The 15634-nt window shown below is 37.6% G+C and overlaps 1 protein-coding gene across 2 annotated transcripts; it reads left to right on the forward strand.

Moving 5' to 3' along the window:
- The first annotated feature begins 8506 nt into the window (after positions 1 to 8506).
- Positions 8507 to 12879, forward strand: LOC125222742 (telomere repeat-binding protein 4-like). Of its 2 annotated transcripts, none has more exons than XM_048125520.2 (10): positions 8507 to 8706; positions 9330 to 9483; positions 9570 to 10416; positions 10522 to 10683; positions 10802 to 10849; positions 10941 to 11020; positions 11202 to 11443; positions 11629 to 11988; positions 12103 to 12166; positions 12452 to 12879. In XM_048125520.2, exons 2-10 carry the CDS (start codon positions 9403 to 9405, stop codon positions 12644 to 12646), a joined length of 2079 nt encoding a protein of 692 aa, XP_047981477.1. In that variant the 5' UTR covers positions 8507 to 8706; positions 9330 to 9402; the 3' UTR covers positions 12647 to 12879. The 2 variants fall into 2 exon arrangements, with proteins under 2 accessions (XP_047981477.1, XP_088919202.1); XM_089063076.1 differs by having other exon boundaries at positions 8508 to 8706; positions 11668 to 11988.
- Positions 12880 to 15634: the final 2755 nt, after the last annotated feature.

Genomic DNA, 15634 nt, shown 5'->3' on the forward strand with positions numbered 1-15634 from the left:
TGACCTCTAACAACTCCTTCTCTTGTTCCTTGGTCAAGTTGCTGTTGACTATTACTGGAAATGTCTCGTCCTCCTCCAAGTAAGCGTACTTAAGGCCCGGTGGAAGTGTTTTCAGCTCTTTTTTCGTTCCATTCGTCTCATGGGGCAAGGGATTTTTTTCTGAAATTCCGGTAAAGTCTCTTTCCCCGACCCAGGAGATTTTTCCAAGCTGGCCACATAAGCTGATCCCTTGGACCTAGCTGATTCCGGACTTCTGCAGAATTCCATAATGGCCTCTGTGAGCTCTTCATCTGTCAATTCTTCTGTGTTCACTGCTGCACACCATCCCACAACTTCCTTGTCAATCGAATGGCTCAACTCCGAGTTGTCGATTTGTTCCTGTATCAATTCTGTCTCAAGATATTCTTGGACTAAAGGGTTAATAACATCAATAGCGTAGAGATTCTCAACTTCTAAAGGTCTTTTCATCCCCTCATCTATGCTAAAGGTATATTTTTCCCCATTATAGTCCAAGCAAATTGTTCCATCAAACACATCGATAATGGTCTTAGCCGTGCGCAAAAATGGCCTCCCCAAAAGTATCCCACTAGACTCAGCAGACTCATTATCATTCATCTTGATCACGTAAAAAGCAGCAGGATATAGAAATTCATGCACTTTGACTATAATATTTTCCAACACTCCTTCAGGGCAAATGCAAGTTCTATCTGCTAGCTGGATCACTACCTTGGTTCTTATAGATCGAAAGTGGTAAAACATTTATTGACGCCCCTAGATCACACATGGCATGATCAACTTTGATATCCCCTAAAGAGATGGGTAATGTGAACATACCTGGGTCGGTGCATTTCGAGGGCATCCTTTTTTTCTGTATCACAGCAGACACAGTTTCTCCAATCACAATCTTCCCATCTAGCTTGGTTTTCCCTGCAATAAACTCCTTGATGAACTTACTGAAGGTGGGCATTTTCAAGGCTTGCAAGAATGGCAAGTTGATTTCCAACTTGCTGAAAATCTCCATAAGATCCTCTGTATCATCCTTTTTCTTCTTCGCCTCCCCTCGATATGGAAATGGTTTTGCTCGCTTTACTGCACTTGTGGAAGTCCCAGCCTGGGTTTCATCAGCTCCCTTGTTTCCTCCCTTACTTACTTCCTCAGGTTCGGGGTCTAGGAAGAACGGGTCCCTTGATCGAGGTTGAGATCCCCCTAAATCTTCCTTCTGGAGGTCTCTCTGAACAATGATCTCCCTCGGTCCAGCGCCTTCCTCTTGCTGTTTCTGATTCTGTTTCCCTTCTTTAGCTTGCATAGGCACTTCCTCATCAGTTTCCAACGTCGGCCCTTCGTAACCCCGCCCAGATCTCAAGGTGATTTGACTAATGTTTGCTCGGTCTGGCGGTTTGACGGTAGCAGGAAGTTTGCCTTCATTCCCTCGCATCTCATTCAAGGAAACTGCGATCTGGGAAAGTTGTTTTGCCATCATGTCCAATGCAGCTTTTTGTTCCGACTGAGCATCTTGCAACTTGTGCACCATGTCATTGTTGGAATGTAGGTTACCCTGCATGAACTGCTGTGAATTTACTAGATCATGGACCATGTCATCCAAACTCCGTTGTGGTCTGAAGTTGGATTGACCAAAATTTTGTCCTTGACCTTGGTTCTGTCGAAAATTTCCTTGATGATTATTGTATTGGTTATTCGACCCTTGATTATTGTACTGACCACCAGACCCTTGATTCCCTTGGTGGTTCTGTTGGGAATTCTGAAGGTTGCCTTGGTTATTCCTTTGGTGAGGTGGCACATAGGAGCTTCCTGGGTTGTTCTGATTTTTGTTTCCCCAATTAGCTTGGTCCTGATTCCTATACCCCAGCTGTAATTGCCCTTCTTGACCTTTCCCTGACCAGTTGGACTGCCTCTCTGGAGGGTGTGTAAAATTCGTGAGCTGCAAAGGAGGTGGCTGGCTTTGATCATGGTCAGTCCATCTAAAGTTTGGGTGAGTCCTTCATGGAGCGTCCCTCTGTCTTCCTTGATTCCAACTTCCATCGGGATTCCAACTTCCCATCGAATTTGCTTGAGCTTGGCACTCCCCTTCGCTGGGCTGACTGTAGTATGGTTGCAGTTGCCTTTCCTCTTGACCAGGGAATTTCTCAATTTCCACTGTAGCATGCGGATTGTATTTCTCGATTGCATTCAGCAAGGCCTTTTCCAGTTTATCGATCCTATCTTCCACCTTCTTGTCTTCTTGATCCATTACTGCATTAGCTGATCCTCTCCTCAATATGCTTCGCGGGTTATCATAAGCCCTCTTTGCCTCGATCAGCCTCCCCAAGGTTTCCCGAGCTTCGCTTGCTTTATTCTTGGTAAAATTTCCCCCGCTCGAGGAGTTCATCAAGTCCTTCGATTCAAGGTTTGCACCTTCGTAGAACAGATAGTACGTCTCCGCTTCTATCATCCTGTGGTTTGGACAAGCATCCAGCAATCCTTTGAAACGGCACCAATAAGAACTCAGAGACTCATCGTATTCTTGTTTGCACTCCTGAATCTCCTTCTTCAAGGCATTCATCTTGTTGGATGGAAAAAAGTAATCCAGAAATTCCAGTTTAAAATCTTTCCACGTGTTGATCGAGTCCGGTGGAAGCCTCAGCAGCCAAGTGTTCGCCTCCCCTTTGAGAGCAAACGGAATTGCTCGAAGACGGTAGTCCTCTTCTGTTGCCTCGTTGGGTCGCTTATGAATGCTGCATAGTTTACTGAACTCGTTCAAAAATTCATAGGGGCATTCGTTCCTACGCCCAGAGAAAGTAGGTAGAACTCCAAGTACATTCGTCTTGATGTCGATCGACCTCGGTCGTGGGTTCGAGACTATAGCATGAGCGGGTTCACCATCAAGATGTGCGGTGAGTGACCCTATTTCCGGATCGGGGTCTAGTAGATGAGCCATATCTGGGTCCTTCTCCTCCTCGGTCTCGGAATGCTCTGGTTCGGTTGATGTCCCTGGGTTCTCCTCTGTCGATAAATTCCACTCCTTTTCACTCTCTGACTCGAACGGGAATGGATCTTCCGTTCTCAATCCTGATCTAGTGGTGATGGTAGATGTAGATTCCTTGACTCGCCACTTGTATTGGCCACTCCCTGATCCAGATGAGCTTGCCCAACTTCCAGATTGGAAGCCCGCTTTCATAAACTGTCAGGGAGAAAGAAAATAACAGAAATTAAAATATTTACACCAAATCCTTAAATGAAATAACAACAAACGTCATCCATCCCCGGCAACGGCGCCACTTGAAAGGTTTATTTTTGTGTGCTATTTCTGTTCAAATAAGAAAATAGCAGGTTCCCTGGATCCAGCAAGTCCACCAGATCACTCGGTCTAGGAACTCGTGGGTCGCGAGGAATCCCGGTCGTCGGACACACAAAGCACTTTTTCTTTCAAAAACCCTCAACCACTTTACTAAACCTAGTATAGGGAAGTAGGGATCGATCCCACAGAGAAGGATGCGTAGTACTCATGTTCAAGGATTTGGGAGTGTTTTTGGTGTTGGCTGCTGCCACGCATTTTCTTGGGTTGAGGAAAATCAAAATTAACTTGACTTGGGAACCTTTAAAAATTCTTAAACTAACAGCTAGACCTAGGAAATAAATCTACGGTGGGGACCATGTCTAAAAAAAAGCAAGGTACGACTGAAAAGTTGGCAGAATAACTAACTCTCGTACTAACTGACAGTGACATCGTCTTCTACAACCAAATTTGCGTAAAACTTCTTAAGAAAAAGCATGAGCAAAACAAAAAAAACAGAGCTACTGACTTGAAATCAAAGTTTTGCATAATAAACGAAGAACTTAGCAGATCTGCATACCCTAGACGAAGTAAAATAGAAACCAAGAGGAAATGAAACAAATCTATCGAACTACTGTCTTTCCACACGCCAAATCCAACCTCAGACGCTAAATCCACTCCGGATCCAAGCGTCCGACATGAAAACCAAACATAAGAAACTCTCCATCACGTCAGATTTTAAAAGTAAGAACTCCGAATACTCAAACAACCACAGATCTGTCACCAAATTCCACATCAAACACCTCAACATCAAAATAAACAGAGATCGACATAGCAATTGAAGGAATAAACTAACAACAGAGAGATCTATGCAAAATGACTTGAAATTAAACAGCTAAACGCAAATCCACGAACGATAAACAATTAAACATCATCAACATCAAGGTCGACTCCCAAAAGTGAAGTTCGACGGTGAAAACTAGCAAAAAACAACTGAAATTAAAGGTGATTGTATCTTCGCCCTCACTAGGACGGTGTTGCCAAGCACGAAATCTTCTAGAAAGTACCCTCCCGATCACGATTACCCCAGATCCATTCCCAAGTGTGTGTGTAAAGTGTGTGAGCTAAGAAGAGTAAAAAAACTATGTAGCCGGCCCCCTTTTTTTCTTTGCGTTGCATGCTCTTCTCTATATACAGGCGTTTGAGTGGGCCCAGCGAGGTATAGATAATGACTTTGTTGCCCTCAGCTGTAAACTCCTCTGTCACGCCAATTTTCCTTGGAAATCCTGCTCATTCCGTTCCTTTCTCTCGCTAGACCATCTCCTTCATTACTTCCTTGATCTAGCGATTTTCTTCACACACCTGGCTTAGGAAGCGTGTTAGACCCAGCAAATTATAACATTTTTCGCACATTACCGATGCATGAAATTAGCCTTATCAGTACTCCTACAACTTCTTGGTCTCGTTTTCATATAACTGGCCCTTTTTCGCAACAGGTATAGGGACAGGGCTTGCGGGATTCAATATTCACCCACAAGTCTTGGAGATCCGTCCAGTATTCTTCAAGAGTCCGGTTCCCCTGAACCACTTTGCCCAATTTGGTGTCCAGGTCGTACACCTGCATCGGATCTGCCCGTACTCCAAACGTAGTGACGAGGCTCTTCCATAGGGCTTTCGTCGTTTGGTGTTGGGCAAATTGTGTGACAAGCCGTGGTTCTATTTTCAGGATAATCCATGAAAACACGGTGAAATCTGCGGCTTGCCACTCTTTGAACTTTGAATCGTCGTACTTTGGTGGATCCTCATTCCCTTCGATGTGGTGGAGTTTCTCCTGGCTACCTATGTTGATTCGCATGAGTTTTGACCAGGTTGGGAAGTTGGTTCCATCGAGTTTGATGCCTAGATGGATCTATTCGACAGTTTTAGCCATTTTTTGAGAATGTTTGGGCTACACTTGATTTTGGCTTAGTTTTTGTAGGTTGAAGGTTGAGAAACAGGGATGGATGTTTGCCCTGATCTTGGCTGAAAGGTTTGAGGAAGGTATGAATGATGATGAATTTTTTCTGAGTTCGAGAATCCTCTTTTTCTTATTGAGGATCGAAAACTGCTCTTGATACCATGTTGATTCTACTGAATTGGGATTTCATTTATTTCTGAATGATGAATTACACGCTAATTCCCTCATTATATAGGAGTAGGAGATGTATTTACAACGGAAGAAAATAAAGAAAATAATACTCCTAAAATAGCTGATTCTATAAATTTTTATTATGATCTCTTCATATCTTCTAGATTATTCTGCAGTATATTCAACATTTATGAATAACTATGTGCAATAATTACCCGTTATTCGCTAGCCGTCTCGCTACTTATGTAATGATCATATTCAGATTAATGAGTAAAGCAACGCAATAGATGGGTTCGGCTCCACGTTCGCATAGTGTTATTTTGTCGCCATTTTGGATTTTCATTTTGACGATGGTGTACTGTAATTAATCCTTGTCTAGCCATCCACTTATTTATTGCATTCATAGCTGTGTACCTAAATTTGGGTCGTCATTACTATCTAACTAAATTTTAGTTACTCCTACTATCTAAATAGAACTACTAATATTTAATCAAGACAATTGCACAGTCATTCAATTCAAATAACTACCTCGCTTCCTAGCTTGTAAGAAGTAATTAAATATACTTTTCACAGCTTCCATGCACCCTCCTATAAGTAAAACATGCGAATAAAATTTCCAGAAGATTACACAAAAATAAAATTCAAAGTATCCCTATTTTGACCCCCAATCAAATGTGTAACAACCCAACGTATTTAACGTGTTAAATTCAAATACTTTGGTAGGTCAAATTTGAAAAGTTAAGATGATAAAATACCGTTTACCGATGTTTATGACTAAAATCACACACTTAATTACCTATATTATCTATGACTATGAGAGTAGGAGTACGATATTACAGCAATTGAACTGCATGCAATAGAGGATAATTGACGACAAGCAACTGAAATTTAAAAAGAACTAATTTGTGATGCATGAACATTGCAATTTGAAAAAATTTCCACACTTATCAAAACCAAATATTGTATTTTATGTCATATTATGTAAATTCGATTATGAGTAATTAATAGGTACATATTCATCGATTGGAGGTAGTAGGAGTATTAACTTGTACAAATAAATACTCCTTCTGTCCCATTAAAAATGAAACTTTTTCTTTTTTAGTCACATTAAAAATAAAATGTTTCCTAAAATGGAAATATTTCTATCTATACTTTTTCATCTCTATTAGACTATTACTTTACTCTCTTTTTATTAATTCACAAAACAACACTAAAAAAAATGAATGTCGATTCCCAAATGTTACATATTTAATGGGACGGATGGAGTACCTAATCAAATCACACTCGATGGCATAGTAAATTTCCTTTATCACACTTTTTATATACTTATGATACAACAAATTTGCAATTCTTTTAAATTTTAAATTTTCAAAATTTATTTCATCTTGCAGCTCTCGATCATCACTCAGTTAGGATTTATAAATAACTGTTCGCATTAAATATTTATAGATAAACATGCGAATAAAAACTTGAATGCCTAAATGCAAGTTCTTTTATCGTAATAATATGTCATATATCGTGTTCACATTCCAATTTATAGTACTAGTAAATTTTAGCGTTTGACTTACTCTTATGACAAAATCAAAGTATTCAAAACACACGTAAATTGTGTACATCTTAAATTACCCCAATGTCCAAACAAATACACCACCACCACGTGGCATACTAGCTTTAATTTTCATTTTTGTAACCCTTTCGGTAACCATTGGCCTACTACTCTTTCAAAGGAATATTCTTATCTAAATTATTAACTATATAAAATTATATTTCTCCTAAAAATATCGCACACTATATAATGGGAAGAATACTAGTACATCTCAATGATCTCATGGTGAGTAATGCATTATAGCGATTCTATTACTATAGACAAAAGATGATTATATTTTTTAATTCGTGGCTCTTAAAAAATCATGGCTATTTTTTTGAGAACAAAAAGAAGAATAATATTCAATCATAATTCCATCAAGCATATGAGATTTAATTTTACGAAAATGATGCGCAAACAGATCTTGAGAGTTGAGACACGGAACCTACCTTCCCAAAGATATACTTGCTCTAAAATGTGCAAGGTCTTGATATAAATAAAAGTGATAATCATTTAAAAATCAATATTTATAGTATATACAGTAGAAACTAGAAATCAACAGTATAGAAATAACGGTTCTTATACACAAAAATAACAACTATTATAACTAGATTAAATGTCCTACAAAATCATTAAGTTTGATCAAGTTTTAGTATCTTCTGCTATTTAAAAAAATGGCTGATTAGGTAATAACTTTTACTTTTTTTTTTCAATGTCCTATAGTTTATGATTTTGAAAAAATTATGTATGCTTCTTACAAATGAAAAATATCATGGGGACAAAACATTCGACTATTTAAATGGCTTCATTTAATACATTCAGCCAATTATATTTTTAATTTTCATATTTTTACACATTATGTTAATAAATTCAGAAACATGCCATGATAAAATTTTGCAGCACGTAACAATAGTACTCCCTCCGTTCAATAGTAACAGAGTCATTTTGTCATTTTGGTACGTTCCATAGTAATAGAGTCATTTCTCTTTTTAGTAAAAGTTAACACATTTTTCCACACCTACTTTACTCTCTCTTACTCTTTTCTCTTTTTATCTCTCTACTTTTTTCATTTTCCACTTACTCTCTCTTTACTTAACTCACCTGACACAATTTTTCTTAATTTCTGTGGCGAAAAGAAATGCCTCTATTACTGTGGAATAGATGGAAGTAAAAAATATCAAAATTATGTTATAAAGTATAAACAATTTCATAGATGAAGATCGATGGGGCTAAAATAAAAGAGGCTTTTTAAATAAATAAATAAATATGGTTGTTCATCCAACTCCAAGGAAGTGGCACATTTTATTCTATCCATTTTTTTACTCTATCTTATAGTTGTAGAGACATGTGGTGGTAAGAGAGTTAGCCGGGGTGGGTCCCACCGAAGCCGATCCAGTGCTCCTTCCTGCCCACAAATACAACCAGATTGAGATAATTAATATTACCGGACAATTCTGCCCCTGCCACTGGCCCATCCGGTTGTTGCGTCGTTTCTTCTTCTCCCAAACCAAAACCCATGAGGTTTTATTCTTGTCTTGTTTTTTCATTTTCTTTTCTTGTCCACGCACGTATTTTTTTCCTTCTCTGTATAGAAAATTTGAATTAATTCCAGTTTAACTGCGTGACGTAAATTCGAAATTCTCGTTGGATTCTTTCATGTGCAAAACAGAATCAAAACACACCTACATTTCTCTGCCGGATCAATCAAGCGTTTTTTTTCAGGTAATTATGGTTATGTGTTTTTGCTTTGTTTCTGGTGGGGATTGGTTTGGAATTTGGTGGGTGTTCTGATTTCGGGGTTTAAGTTTGTTTGAAGTGACATATTTGTTGGTTTGAGTTGAGTTGATCCTACGGAGATCTGATCCTAGTTTTTGAAATTCCGTTGCTTTGATTTGAAGTAACGAAGAAAGTTGAGACTTTTCATAAATTGATTAATGTAATTCCATGATTTTGCATTTTGTTGATTTCGTGTGTTTTGTTATTGGAGGTTGTCTGATCGTTGATCAGACTCCGTGATCGAACAATAGGATCTGATGAATTTCAAAATTTGATCATTTTTGTGGAATGGAAACTTGGTGAATTAATTGTATCCTGTGACGATGGAGAAGAAGGATCATAGGAATTCAGGCCTTTTTTTTTCGTTTGGATTGACTTTTTAAGAAACTTTAGTTTTTAATGATGATATGAGGGTTTTGAATTGGGTTTTGTGTCATCTACATTTATTGGAGCTTCTGAATGTCAGAGATCATATCATCTTCATTTTAAAAGTTTTCTTCTTTTCTCTTTTGCTGTATCTCACTTCCTGTGGCTGTGCACTAATCATATCTCTGATTGATGTTTTGTAGATTCAAGATTGTGGTTGATATTACAGTGTAGCTTCATTTCATTTGAAATTCCATATTACGCTGCTGCTGAGTTATGGTGCTGAAAAGGAGACTGGAGTATGGATTCAACGGCTACCGAGGTCCTGTTATTCCCAGAGCTCCTAGATCTATTAGGGTAACCAAGTTTCTGAATTATCTATTTTCTGCCATCCGTATATTTCACCGTGTATCCAAGAACCTAATTTTTGTATGTCTTCTCAGAAGAGAGGCCCACGCAAGAAAACGGTTGAGGACAGCCAACTCTGTGCCTTCGAATTGCTTGCAGCTGTAGCTGGCAAGTTGTTACTGGAGAATGAAAGTTCTGCTTCTAGTAATGTAGCAGAAGTGAAATCCCAGCCTGGCAGTTCCAGAGGCAGAAATGAGAAAGTGCAGCCGAAAGACGATAAAGCTCTGAAATCGGAAAGCTTTGACCATGGAAGTTGCGCTGAGAGTGCATTTGTTCCAAAAATTTCGGTTGAGGAGGGTAATCTCTTATTCAACTGTAATGGTATTCCTCAAGCAGAAAATGATCAGGTTGTCGAACAGACTGCTGTACGTGCAAGTTCTGATTTCCAACAGAAACTCCATTGTGATATAAAGCTAGGGAGTTCCGAGGACAAGAGTCTGGATGAAAATGGTCCATGTAAAATTGAAAGTTCCAATTGCATTGGTGAGAGTCTTAACAGCAAAGTGGAAAGTGGATCGGAAGTGCAATCACAGGATGACAAAAATCAGATAGGTCACTTATCAATGGCTAACACATCGACTGTAAATGATCCAATCGGTGAATATGTGAATACTTATATTCTGTCTAACCCAGAGAGTAGTGTAAAGTTCCCCTTGTACAGAGACTCGAAACCTGATGCTTTGTTGAAGAATAGTTACAACAATGTAAAGTTAGGGTCTAGAGATGATGACGAAAATTCTTTTAGGTGCAAGAAGTCTAGCACCAAGAGTAGGCCCTTGAGGCCTCAACCTCGTAGTGTACGCCATAGAATGAGGAAGATGATGGCGTCCAAATGCTGGAAAGCAGCTCCCAAGCAGATGGATCACGAACTTTATAACACTTGTAAGTAAAAGTTGCGTGACTATATGCGATTGATGGTGAAACCAGCACATATTACAGTTGATTTATATATGATAACCATCCTAATTTTTTTTGTTTTATCTGCAGGTGAAGGAATGAAATCATTTTATCGATATAGAAAGAGCATGTATACACGGGAAAGATGTCAACAAGCACCCCTCAAGAAAAGGAAATTGTTTGATCGTAGCTTTGGTGTTACAATTGATCGAGAGGAGAGTAGTGATAGCATCTACAATTTGCCTGAGAAAGGTATGAGAGGTGAAATGAATATTTTGGGTATAACTTGATAGTCCTTTTTCCTATGTGCTATTGCGTATTAGACAATTTCTATATAACCAGATTTCTTAATGATGTTGTAACTATGCAGCTAGTGGAGCTTCAGTTAAAGGTCACACAAAAGCAAAGGATCCTCAAGGTACATTTTTTTCTTATGTGCTGAGATTTAGCTTTAAAATTTTATTTTGTGCAAAAAATTCTCAGAGGCATTTGTTATAATTTTCCTCCAGTGACATTTAGCATTAAGTCCTTCAAGATACCAGAGCTGTACATTGATGTCCCTGAAACCACAACTGTTGGTTCTCTGAAGGTTTGTGTTTTCTTATCACAGTCCTGTTATTATGTGACATGGTATACCTATGCGATGTGTGAGACAGACACCTCTTCCCTCATCATGGGCATGCGACCTTATTTCAATAATTTGAAGCATTAATTAACCAGTGGTAATGCTTAGTGAATGTAGTTAACATATGTATGCATCTACTTTTCAGAGGACTGTAGTGGATGCAGTTGCCGCTATACTTGGGGGTGGAATACGAGTTGGGGTAGTTTTTCAAGGGAAGAAAGTCAGAGATGACGAAAGAACTTTGCAGCAAGCTGGTATTTCTCAGTGTGCCAACCCTGATAACTTGGGTTTCATCTTAGAGCCGAGTTTCACTCATGTTTCCCCGTCCGAGATTCTGAAGAAACTTCCTGTGTTATCGCCACGTGATTCAGATAAACCCTTGCCTAGGTATTGTTATATAGTAGAATTTTATTTTGGTGTTACTGTTGTTAGCTGAGCTACAGGCCTCTGCTGTTACCCAGTAGCCAACCGGAATAATAGATGTGATTTTTCATCAACTGCTACTTCAGCAGAGGGGAGTTTTGCTGTCTCTTGATTGTTTGTTTAAAATACTTTGTGCTTTTATATTTCAGATGGGAAATGAAGGATTGGAATTGCTTAACTTTTGGCAGGTCTCCTATCTCCCCAATGGCTCATTCAGGGGTGTCAAATGCCTCAATGGACCCTCTGCTTGTTACAAAGTCAGACAATGTGGACAATAATGAATTCATATTGTCTCCAACGACCCCTGATAATATGCAAACAGATGGAGCCGTTCTCAACTCCAAGGCATTGATACCCGTCCCTTCAACGAATGTGGAGGCTCTTGCTGTAGTTCCTGCGAATTTGAAACCTAAACGCAGTGAGATTTCACAGCGTAGAACTAGGAGACCCTTCTCCGTGACAGAAGTGGAAGCACTAGTTGAAGCTGTTGAAACGCTGGGAACTGGAAGGTAAAAGGATCGTATAGAACAAGGATTATCGAGTAATTTGTGTGGTTCTGCTTGCAGATCTTATCCTTCAACATCAGTCCAGTAACGCTCTTCAACTTCCTGTTTTGTCTTCAGGTGGCGGGATGTTAAAATGCGCGCTTTTGAGGATGCTGATCATAGAACATACGTCGACTTGAAGGTGCCAAAATTCATCCCTCACACTTGAATGTTCAGTAACATTGAATGTTACCTTCCATTATGATAAGCTTACTTTTTTGGCTTTTATGATTTGTGATTTTTTTCTTTTTGTTTGCATTACATATTCTGTACATCACATGGTTTAGGCATATACAATTGCTACTAAATCTCATGCATATTCTTTCACATGGGATGTTGTCACATTTATGCTGGCCTAGATTCATACAACTACTAAAATCAAGCAAAATGAAATAATTACATTTCTTTCTTTGTTTGGTTAATACAGGATAAATGGAAGACACTGGTCCATACAGCCAGCATTTCCTCTCAGCAGAGACGGGGAGAGCCCGTGCCGCAAGAGCTGTTGGACCGCGTGTTATCTGCACATTCTTATTGGTCACAGAATCAGTCGAGACAACACGGTAAGCACCCAGTGGACCCTTTTTACCTTGATTCTCGCGAGGGGATCGTTGGAGCTTGAAGGATCCAAAAATGATGATTGCTGCTTGTAAAATGTTGTTCTAGGATTTAACTGTAACAATGAAGTTGTAAAAATGTGTCGTTTTCAGTTTCATTGATTCTGTATTCTTACACACTGATTTGTTGTCCTGTATCTTATGGACTCTCATTAGACATTAGACTGTTTCTTTTGTAAATAATTCTTGTAATAAAACGGTTTTTAAACATAAATCAGTGTACTCTTTTTTTCCAACATTTTTTTCATGTTTGTTTTTTAAGACAATAAACCTACAAGAATTCAATATACTAACCTGATTTACTAACTTTTACTATCCAAACTTAATTTGTCATTACCTCAAACACACTTTTAATCTGAAAATGTTATTTTACTTTCATGGAATATTATTAAGTTTACTCCCAAAAAGTAAAGAATGAAGTACTTATTTGAGCTGGATGCTATCAGAATTTAATAACTGAACTAGATCTGATATTTGCGTGATGAATGGAAATATTATTGGACTCTTTAGTTGTCATGGTTACTTGTGATTAAATGTATAATTAATTTTATTTTTTATTTTGTTATTTTTTAAAAAGCTAGACCGGTAACAATATATCTTGATTCACGTGTATAATGTTAAGATTAGATTGCATCTCAGGAACATTTCACCAATAACGAAACCAAAAACTTAAAGAAGTTATTGAAATTGAACGACAAGACAACGCAACACTAACACTCTAATTATCTTCGCGAGATGATAGTCATGGTTCTAGTTGTATGCAATGACATATCATAATTGTCAATTCTAATTAATGTTAGCCTTATGTATGAGATTAATCACATGTAATTTTATCGGTAGCAACTTGATTAACATGTTGAACTAGTCCAAAACCTGAACTTTTAGAATTAGGAATGAGTTTTTATAACCCGATAAAAATCATTACCATATTTGCTAGAACCCAATTAACTCGTAATCCGAGTAAGTTGGCCTGAAACTCACTACTCTGATCGGATTGACATCTACTATATAGCGGTTCACACAAGCAGTACGTTTGAGCCTTATTACCAATGAATCTACATAAGGATAATTTGGTGAGTTAGATGCCATGATATTTATGTTACCAATGAATCTACATAATGATAATTTGGTGAGTTAAATGCCATGATATTTTGTGCATTTTCGAGGAAGAAAGTGACAAATGAAAAGGGGCATATTATGTCGTATAGCAAATTGGACGAGATGGCTATATTGCTGTTTCCCAACATAATGAATGTGAAATACTGGGCCGTCCATTAATACTAGAAATATTTTAGAGCTTTATTAGTTAGAGTTCTGAATACACTTGTTCGGTTCATCTGATTACAACAAATGTTCGATATTATCCATTTTGAATCAAGTTTGTATGAATTTATTGTTGGGTCACTTTCAAAAGGTCTTAAACCAGATCACATCGGGAATAGACAAACACAATCGAGTCAACCTGGCTCTGGTACCACTTGTTCGGATTGTCGACTACAACAGACGTTTGATATTGTCCGTTTTGGATCAAACCCGTACGAATTTGTTTTTTGAATCACTTCCAAAAGACTCCAAACTAATTGAGGTTGGACATGAATTATACACACCTTCCAACTTCTCTCAAACTCCTGATGTTGGATGAGTTTGTACTCAACGACCCTTTATTTAGCATAGCTGAAATATCGTATCAATAAGGATGTATATCAATAATAACCATATTTCATATGTTAACTAATACAAAATTTGTAACCAAATTTGTATCGTGTTCTAAAAGGTCATTAATAAGGATATATTCTAATAATAATAATATCTTATGTGCTAATTAAGATATAATTTGGTCCAAATGATTTAAAGATCTAGCGCTAAATAGACACATGTCATTAATGAATCTATAATTGTCAAAAATGATTTAAAATGAATTAGAGATCCAATTTATGTCGTAGTAACCTTCAAGTGGGATCGTGTAATGTATCCCAAAGTTTAAAACTCCATGTGTTCCATTAGTGTGGATCATATTCCTTTTTGGATCGTTACATTAGAGTTGGGTCGTTTTTTTTTTTTTGGAAAATTACAACACACTTACTCTCTCCTAATTGTTCATTCTTTTACTATATTCTTACTTCTCTAATTTATTATATTCATATTCTCAATTCCTTAATCTATGTGCCTAATAGAAATGCTCCAACATTAATGGAACCGAGGGAGTAGTATATTTCAAGTATCATAACACTCTACACAGAGCTTTCCAATGTTCATTACTTGGATTGCTCGTAAATCAGCCCAACTTGTGTACTGGAGTCTGGACAAGCAAGATCTTGTTGAATATAGTTTGTGAGAAACATAAAACTTCCTATGACTTTTGCGTACTCTTCTTGAGCTACAGACTTACCTATAAACTACTTGCTCAAATGGACGTTATTGCGTTAAGACAATTACCTCATTGAGTTCTTAAGATTTTGATTCAAAAAATTACATCAACATCGTATTGATTTTTCCAATGTGTATGGTTAGAGAGAGAAAAATAGGGAATTGGGAATGAGTAGAAACGAAAAAAATTACTCCCTTAGTCCTATAAGAATATGCACTCTTTCTTTTTTAGTCCATCCGACAATAGTGTGCACTTTCTAATTTTAGAAACTATTTTTCCTCTAATGAGGTATGACCCATTCTCCACTAACAATACTTTAATTTTTTTTCTATCTCTATCTTATTTTACTAATTGTGCATTAAAATTCATGCCCAACCATAAGTGCATACTCTTATGAGACAGAAAGAGTATCTTTTAATTTCTCAAACTGAAGAATAATGCAGTTTAGTTGTTCATGTCATTTTATTGTTGTCGTTAATACATGCTTGTAACAATGTTCATGTCATTTTATCAATACATGCTTGGACAACCACTTATCAAAACTGTGTTTTACATATGTGATAACTCAACATCATATTTGCTCCATTTTTTTTTATTGTATTATTAAAAAATTTGAAATTTCATA

This window comes from Salvia hispanica, chromosome 1 (assembly GCF_029641045.1).
Source record: "Salvia hispanica isolate PSC_SH4W2 chromosome 1, Shi_PSC_v1, whole genome shotgun sequence".
Lineage (NCBI taxonomy): Eukaryota > Viridiplantae > Streptophyta > Magnoliopsida > Lamiales > Lamiaceae > Salvia > Salvia hispanica.